We start from the raw sequence: 9,345 nt of genomic DNA, 5'->3' as shown, positions 1-9,345 counted from the left end.
TTCTACCTAGTATTCAGCAGATTGGACAAATCACAGTTTAGTTTTGTTTGTTTGTTTGTTTTTTGAGACAGAGTCTCACTCTGTCACCTAGGCTGGAGTGCAGTGACACGATCTCGGCTCACTGCAACCTCTGCCTCCCGGCTTCAAGCGATTCTCCTGCCTCAGCCTCCCGAGTAGCTGGGACTACAGGCGTGTGCCACCAAGCCCAGCTAATTTTTGTATTTTTAGTAGAGACAGGATTTCACCATGTTGCCCAGGCTGGTCTCGAACTCCTGACCTCAAGTGATCCTCCTGTCTCAGCCTACGAAAGTGTTGGGATTACAGGCATGAGCTATTGTGCCTGGCCTAGTTTTTCTAGTGATACCCATTGAAAGTATTTCTAAATTTTTTTGCTGTGACACACCAGTCTACTTGAAATTTTCCTGCATATATAAATGTGGCACTTAAATGAGGATATCTGTAGGACACATTCTTTGATATGGAATTGCTAAAGTCAAAATAAGTATCTAGAATTTTGATAGATACTACCAAATTATCCTCCAAAAATGTTTTTTGTTTTTTTTTTTGAGATAGAGTCTCGCTCTGTTGCCCAGGCTGGAGTACAGTGGCGCAATCTCAGCTCACTGCAACCTCTGCCTCCCGGGTTCAAGCAATTTTCCTGCCTCAGCCTCCCGAGTAGCTGGGACTGCAGGCACCTGCCACCATGCTTGGCTAATTTTTGTGTTTTTAGTAGAGACAGGGTTTCACCATGTTATTGGCCAGGCTAGTCTCGAACTGACCTCAGGAGATTCACCCGCCTTGGCCTCCCAAAGTGCTGGGATTATAGGCATGAGCCACTGCACCTGACCCAAAAATGTTTTTTGAAAATTAGTATCCCCACCTTCATTTCAAAAGTCATCTGTTATTCCTTAACCTCAGTAAGTACTGTGTATTATCTAGATTTCTTTACTTTTTTTCAATCTGGTAAGTAACTAGGATAAAATGTAAATATCAGTATGTAGGTATATAAAAATCATTTTGTTACCTTTTTCTCTTTTAGGTCTTTCCATTCATACTTTCCATGGGAACTTCTTTGTTAGGTCAACCGACTTATTGTCTTTGCCTAACGTCAACCCAGATGCTGGGTATGCAGTACAGATGTCAGTGGAAGAGAGTCTTACTGACACTCAGTTGGTTTCTTTTCAGTCAGCACTCTTGTATACATCCAGCAAAGGTAAGCTGTTTGTTTGGATTTCAAATGTTCAAATATTATTTGGATTTCAAATGTCAAAGCAGGCTGTAAAACACATGTAGCGTATCTTATGTGTGCTCACTTAAAATTTATTTATTTATTTATTTATTTAGAGACGGAGTCTCACTCTGTCTCCAGGCTGGAGTGCAGTGGTGTGGTCTCTGCTTACTACAACCTCTGCCTCCTGGGTTCAAGTGATTCTCCTGCCTCAGCCTCCCGAGTAGCTAGGACTACAGATGTGCACCACCACACCCAGCTAATTTTTATATTTTTAGTAGAGACGGGATTTTACCATGTTGGCCAGGATGGTGTCAATCTCTTGACCTCGTGATCTGCTTGCCTTGGCCTCCCAAAGTGCTAGGATTACAGGCATGAGCCACTGCGCCCAGCCCTTAAAATTTTCATTATTAAAAGCAGTAAACAAATTAAGAAGTTCAAAAAAGAGATTTTTAAAAATTTAGCATATTGTCATTTGAATACGATCCCTGTTCGTTTAGTAATAACCTGAATGAAAAGAATTTTATAGTTAAAAAAAATTAAAAGAAGTAGGGCCAGGTGTGGTGGCCTGTAAACCTAGCACTTTGGAAGGCTGACTGGGGAGGATCACTTGAGGCCAGGAGTTCAAGACCAGCCTGGACAACATAGTGAGACACTGCATCTAAAAAAATATTTTTTAATTAGCCAGGTATAGTGGCATACACTGGTAGTCCTAGCTACTTGAGAGGCTGAGTAGGGAGGATTGTTTGAGCCCAGGAGTTTGATGCTGCAATGAGTTATGATTGTGCTACTGCACTTCTGCCTGGACAACAGAATGAGACCTTGTTTCTAAAAAAAAAGGATGAAATTTTTAATATTTATGTACCTACTTATTTTTAATAGAAATAGGTTCTTAAGTGTCCAGCCCTGTCTTGAACTCCTCGCCTCAGGTGATCCTCTCACCTTAGCCTACCAAAGTGCTGGATGCTGGGATTACAGGTGTGAGCCACTGTGTCTGGCTAATATAAAACTTTATCTCTGCTTACTATATAACTATACTACCTGGTTCTAAATTGAAAATAAGTGATTTTTTTCATATATATATATAGTTTGTTTTTAAGAGATGGAGTCTCACTGTATTGCCCAGGCTGCACTTGAACTCCTGAGCTCAAGGGATCCTCCTGTCTCTGCCTCCGGAGTAGCTGGGACTACAGGGGTGCACCACTGCACCCAGCTAAGAAGTGATTTTTCCAAGTCACTTTAACATAATCTTTTATTATATATAGTTGCCCCTTACTGTTGTTTGTGTATTTTTCCCAAAGGCGAAAGAAGAATTCGTGTTCATACTTTGTGTTTGCCAGTAGTTTCAACTCTGAATGATGTCTTTCTTGGAGCTGATGTTCAAGCAATTTCAGGGTTATTGGCCAATATGGGTAAGAGTTGTTATCTCTTATAAATATTTTACAAGTAATAACATTAGGCACATCCAAACAGTTTTGTTTTCCCTTAAATAGTTAGCTTTATAGTTTGAATGTTTTAGATCCCCTGGGTGCCTGCTAAGTAACTATTTGAATGAAAAGATCTGCTGCAGATAATCTTATCTTTTTTGTTTGTTTATTTAAACAAATTTAGTGAGATATAATTACATACCATACCACTTCACCCAATTTAGTTGATAATTCATTTGTTTTTAGTGTTTTTACAGAGTTGTACAGCTATCATCACAATCTAATTTTATAACGTTTCTGTTGCCCCAAGAGAAACCTCATGCTCATTAGCAGTTACTGCCCTCTTCTTCCTCTCTCCCTTACTGGCCTTAAGTAACCACTATAGTGTAGACACTATATTTGTCTACACTGAACTTAGCTGTATCTTTTTTTTTTTATTTTTTTGAGATGGAGTTTCACTCTTGTTGCCCAGACTAGAGTGCAATGGCACGATCTCAGCTCACCACAACCTCTATCTCCCGGGTTCAAGCGATCCTCCTGCCTCAGCCTCCCGAGTAGCTGGGATTACAGGCATGTGCCATCATGCCCGGCTAATATTTTTTTTTTTTTTTGAGGCAGAGTCTCACTCTGTCGCCAGGGCTGGAGTGCAGTGGCCGGATTTCAGCTCACTGCAAGCTCCGCCTCCCGGGTTTACGCCATTCTCCTGCCTCAGCCTCCTGAGTAGCTGGGACTACAGGCGCCCGCCACTTCGCCCAGCTAGTTTTGTATTTTAGTAGAGACGGGGTTTCACCGTGTTAGCCAGGATTGTCTCGATCTCATGACCTCGTAATCCGCCCGTCTCGGCCTCCCAAAGTGCTGGGATTACAGGCTTGAGCCACCGCACCCGGCCATGCCCGGCTAATTTTTGTATTTTTAGTAGAGACAGGGTTTCTTCATGTTGGTCAGCTGGTCTTGAACTCCCGACTTCGTGTGATCTGCCTGCCTTGGCCTCCCAAAGTGCTGGGATTACAGGCGTGAGCCACCGTGCCCGGCCAACTATATCTTATGTAATGGTTAATATTAGTGCTATTTAATACTCTTTTTATGTGAAACAGTGTACCATAAAGATCATTAGACTTAGAGTCATGGAATTTGGAATTGAAAAACCAGTTTACCACTATACACTTGTTTACAGCCAAATCATGTGAGCCAATAGAAAACTTACTGATATCTTAACCTATTTATTTCCATCTCAGATACAATTGCCTTCTTGATTTTTTTGGTCCCTTTTCAAATACATACAGCTTAGTAACATCATTTTGATTCTTGTCGTCTTGAGGGAAGACTTTCAGTAGGTCTATTTTCTTTCTTTGGTTTTTGAAAACAGAGTTTTGCTCTGTCACCCACGGTGGAGTGCAGTGGTGTGGTTCTAGCTCACTGCAGCTTTGACCTCCTGGGCTCAAGGAGTCCTCCCACCTCAGCCTCCTGAATAACTGGGATTAGAGGCCCACACCACCACACCCAGCTAACTAACTTTTATTTATTTTGTTTTATTTCATTTCATTTCATTTCATTTCCTTTATTTTATTTTATTTTATTTTATTTTATTTTATTTTATTTTATTTTATTTTGAGACGGAGTCTTACTCAGCCTCCCAGGATGGAGTGCAGTGGCACAATCTCAGCTCACTGCAACTTCTGCCCCCAAAGTTCAAGCAATTCTCCTGCCTCAGCCTCCCGAGTAGCTGGGACTACAGGCGCACGACACCACACCCAGCTAATTTTTGTATTTTTAATAGAGATGGGGTTTCACCATGTTGGCCAGGATAGTCTCGATCTCTTGGCCTCATGATCCACCCACCTTGGCCTCCTAAAGTGCTGGGATTACAGACGTGAGCTACCACACCCGGCCCTCACCGAGCTACCTTTAAAAAATTTTTTTTAGAGACAAAGAGTCTCACCATGTTGCCCAGGCTGATCTTGAATCCTGGGCTGAAGCAATCCTCCTGCTTTGGCCTACCAAACTGTTGGGATTACAGCTGTGAGCCACCACACCCGGCCTCAGTAGGTCCGCTTGCTTCAAACTTAATTCTGTCTGTATTGGGAATAGTTACTTACTTTTTCTTTTTTTTTTTTTTTTTTTTTTTTTTTTTTTTTTTGAGACGGGTCTCGCTCTGCACCAGCTGGAGTGCAGTGCCGGATCAGCTCACTTGCAGCTCCGCCCCCGGGGTTTACGCATTCTCTGCCTCAGCCTCCGGAGTAGCTGGGACTACAAGTGCGCCGCCACTCGCCGCTATTTTCTGTTTTTTAGTAGAGACGGGGTTTCCGGTTAGCCAGGAGGGTCTCGATCTCTGACCTCGTGATCCGCCCGTCTCGGCCTCCCAAAGTGCTAGGATTACAGGCTGAGCCACCGCGCCGCCGTTATTACTCTTACTTTCTTGAATTTTCTATTGGGAAAATGTTTTACATGGAGCCTGGTAAAGGATTTACCCACACTTCAATCTTTTATGTTGTTAGATGTTCAGGATTGTGACCTGTGAAATTTGAAGATCACTGCCTTTATTTTTTTGTTTAAGTTACATTTTTTTTTTTGTAACTGTGGTTATTATTATGAAAACAGCAGTAACGATTAGGTGGGTTTTGTGATTTTTGATAAATTGTCACAACTTCGTAAGTATTGGTTCTGCTACCATATTGAATGTACTTTTAGTACCACATGGATGGAGTTTGTTAAAGTTTGGCAAGTCTTCCAAACAGTTATCCTTTTTTTTTTAAAGTATTGAAAAAAAGTTTTCATGCAGAAATGCTTATAAACAGAGTGGCATGACAAATGATGAAAATCTGTCTAAATAAGAGGCCAGGCATGGTGGCTCATGTCTGTAATCCCGGGACTTTGGGAGGCTGAGGTGGGTGGATCACTTGAAGCCAGGAGTTCAAGACCAGCCTGGCCAACATGGTGAAACCCTATCTCTACTAAAAATGCAAAAAAGAAAAAAAAAAAAATTAGTCGGGTGTGGTGGCACATGTCTGTAGTCCCAGCTATAGTCCCAGCTACTCAGGAGGCTGAGGCAGGAGAATTGCTTGAACCTGGGAGGCAGAGGATGCAGTGAGCCAAGACCACACCACAGCACTCCAGTCTGGGCGACAGAGCGAAACTCTGTCTCTAAATAAATAAATAAATAAATAACTCTAAGAACTCTTTCTGTAAATATAAAATAAAAACTCTGGGCTGGGCATGGTGGTTTGTGCCTATAATCCCAGCACTTTGGGAGGCTGAGGCAGGAGGATTGCTTGAGACCAGGAGTTTGAGATCAGCCTGGGCAACATAGGGAGACTTTGTACAAAAAAATTGGTTTAATTAATTAATTAAAATTAAAATTTCAAAAGAACTCTGTTTCGAAACACTCTGTGTTTCAGGGAACACAGGAAAGCATTGTGTGTTTAATTGCAATGTTTTTCTTTCTTAGTGGTATATAAAATGTTGGATTACAATCAGTAGCATAACTGAGGCTCAGGAAGGTTAAATTACTTGCCAAATCATTATACAGCTAGGAAATAGCAGAGCAGCATTTCCACAGAGGTTGGCTCAGTTCTCCAGACCTTGCTTTTAGCTGCTGTTTTGCCTCGTTTGTGTATATAGTAAATTGGAGAGATATTTAGTATAGTTTTTAAAAATTATCTCTTCTATCCTTAACAGTGGACTAGCTAAACTTCTATCATATTTCTTTTTTGTCCTTTCCCTCACCTTGCTTAGCTGTTGACAGATCTATGACTGCCAGTCTGAGTGACGCTCGGGATGCTCTAGTGAATGCAGTCATTGACTCCCTTTCAGCTTACCGTTCTTCAGTCTTAAGTAACCAGCAGCCTGGACTCATGGTTCCTTTTTCTTTGCGGCTTTTCCCACTTTTTGTATTGGCTCTCCTTAAACAGGTAAGAAAAACAGTACAGAAACTAACACAGTGATGGCCAGGCACTGTGGCCTACACCTGAAATCCCAGCACTTTGGGTGGCTGACATGGGTGGATTGCTTGAGTCCAGGCATTTGAGACCAGCCTAGGCAACATGGTGAAACCTAGTCTCTGCAAAAAATACAAAAAAACTAGCCAGATGTGGTGGTGCACACCTGTAGTCCCAGCTACTTGGGAGGCTGAGGTGGGAGGATGGTTGAGTCCAGGAGACAGAGGTTGTAGTGAGCCCATATCGCGCCACTGTACTCCAGCTTGTGCGACAGAACCAGACTCTGTCTCAAAATAAACAAACAAAAAGAAAGAAACGAACACAATGGAAACATCAAAAGGCAAAATTTTATCCTATGAATCCCTAAACATTGTATATGTATCTTTTTTTTTTTTTTTTTTTTTTTTTTTTTTTTTTTTTCTTGAGTACTTTTCTTCCGCCCAGGCTGGAGTGCAGTGGCCGGCTCTCAGCTCACTGCAAGCTCCGCCTCCCGGGTTCACGCCATTCTCCTGTCTCAGCCTCCCGAGTAGCTGGGACTACAGGCGCCCGCCTCGTCGCCCGGCTAGTTTTTTGTATTTTTTAGTAGAGACGGGGTTTCACCGTATTAGCCAGGATGGTCTCGATCTCCTGACCTCATGATCCGCCCGTCTCGGCCTCCCAAAGTGCTGGGATTACAGGCTTGAGCCACCGCGCCCGGCCTGTATATGTATCTTTATGCTGGTTAAATTTTTGACGACAGGGGCCTTACCTCTTATTTGAACTTTGAAAAGTTTAATAACCAAAAAAACTTACAGAAAACTGATTCAGAGTAAGTTCCTTGTTCATAAGATGCTTCTCTAAGCTAAGTATTCACTGACATTATAAAAAATTCAACTGATAATCAGTTTTCCAAAACAAGAATTTTATATTATATTGCTGGTGCAAGAAAGCACACATGCACTGCGTGTTCTCACTTATACGTGAAAGCTAAAAATCAAACACACAAAAGCAGAAAGCTGAATAGTGGTTACTAGAGGCTGGGTGGTGAGGAAGGAATGGGGAGATATTGAACAAAAGGTACAGTGTTTTAGTTAGGAAGAATAAGTGATAACTATTTGAGGTTACGGATATGTTACCTAGCTTCATTAAATCATTCCACGTTTTATACTATATCATAGCATCCCTTTATACCTCATAAATATATGCAATTAGAATTTTTCACCAACAAGAAACTTAACTTTTTTAAAAAAAGAAGATACCATACTTGTGATTTTATTTTATTTTTATTGTTTTGGCTCTTTCCTGTCCCTACAGAATTTCAGCGACATTACACTTCTCTCTCTCTTTTTTTTTTTTTTTTTTGAGATGGAGTCTTGCTCTGTCACCCACGCTGGAGTGCAGTAGCACGATCTTGGCTTAACGCAACCTCCACCTCCCAGGTTCAAGTGATTCTCCTGCCTCAGCCTCCCGAGTAGCTGGGATTACAAGCGTGTGCCACTATGTCCGACTAATTTTGTGTTTTTAGTAGAGACAAGGTTTTACCATGTTGGTCAGGCTTGTCTCAAACTCCTCATCTCAGGTGATTTGCCTGCCTTGGCCTCTCGAGGTGCTAGGATTACAGGCATGAGCTACCAATTACACTTCTTAATCTTCTTCTTTTTTTTTTTTCTGGGACAGGGTCTCCCTCTGTTGCCCAGGCTGGAGCCCTGTGGCATGATCTCAGCTCACCGCAACCTCCACCTTCTGGGTTCAACCTCCACCTCCTGCGTTCAGGCAATTCTCCCACCTCAGCCTCCTGAGTAGCTGGGATTATAGGCATGCACTACCACACCCCAGCTAATTTTTGTATTTTTAGTAGAGACAGGGTTTCACCATATTGGTTAGGCTGGTTTCTAACACCCAACCTCAGGTGATCCTCCCGCCTCAGCCTCCCAAAGTGTAGGTAGGGATCACAGCCGTGAGCCACCATGCCTGGCCCTTAATCTTCTTCAGATATACTTTCTTATACCTGTATACCTGCATACCTGTTTCCATGATCTGGATTGGACTTCCATATCCTTGTCTTTGAGTTTAAATGTTTGTAGGGTTTTTCTTTGTTATACTTTGTTTGTAGGGTTTTTCATTTGCTATTTATTATTTATATGTCTTCCCTGCCTGCTCTTTGCCTTCCTCCCAGAAAAGAAGGAAAACTCTGGTCTGGTGGAGTAGGCTTATTTATCCAGTGTCCAAAATTGAATGTCCAAGCTTTTTGCCTCAGGATAAACTTCCCTTATAAAATTTTATTTAAAAGCTCGTGTTGGCTGGCCATGGTGGCTCACGCCTGTAATCCCAACACTTTGGGAGGCCAAGGCGGGCAGATCACTTGAGTTCAGGAGTTTGAGACCAGCCTGGCCAAAGTGGTGAAACCTTGTCTCCACAAAAATTAGCAGGGCATGGTGGCACATGCCTGTAGTCACAGCTACTTGGGAGGCTGAGGCAGGAGAATTGCCTGAACCCAGGAGGCAGAGGTTGCTGTGACCTGAGATTACACCACTGCACTCCAGCCTGGGTGATAGAGCGAGACTTCTTCCCTTAAAATAAAAATTAAATAAATAAAAGCTCATGTTGGCCAGGTGCCGTGGTTCACACTTATAACCCAATACTTTGAGAGGCCAAGGTAGAAGGATTGCTTAAAGTTAGAGGTTTGAGACCAGCCTGGGCAAGAAAGCAAGAATGTCTCTATTAAAATTTTAATTTTTTAAATTAAGAAACAACTCATGTTAAAATGCCCCTGAGG

The 9,345-nt window shown here is 42.2% G+C and overlaps 1 protein-coding gene across 1 annotated transcript in view; it reads left to right on the top strand.

The window, feature by feature from the left end:
- Positions 1–1,020: 1,020 nt before the first annotated feature.
- The window catches only part of LOC108529549 (protein transport protein Sec24A-like), a 13,107-nt gene continuing 4,782 nt past the window's right edge, over positions 1,021–9,345 (top strand). The window contains exons 1-3 of the mRNA XM_017871956.1: positions 1,021–1,213; positions 2,530–2,640; positions 6,388–6,563. Coding sequence (XP_017727445.1) covers positions 1,138–1,213; positions 2,530–2,640; positions 6,388–6,563 — 363 coding nt within the window. The 5' untranslated portion in view covers positions 1,021–1,137. The remainder of the gene's footprint in view (positions 1,214–2,529; positions 2,641–6,387; positions 6,564–9,345) is intronic.

The sequence above is a fragment of the Rhinopithecus bieti genome, unplaced genomic scaffold (genome assembly GCF_001698545.2).
Source record: "Rhinopithecus bieti isolate Rb0 unplaced genomic scaffold, ASM169854v2 scaffold_5889, whole genome shotgun sequence".
NCBI classification, from domain to species: domain Eukaryota; kingdom Metazoa; phylum Chordata; class Mammalia; order Primates; family Cercopithecidae; genus Rhinopithecus; species Rhinopithecus bieti.
This window is presented reverse-complemented; position numbering and strand designations above follow the sequence as displayed.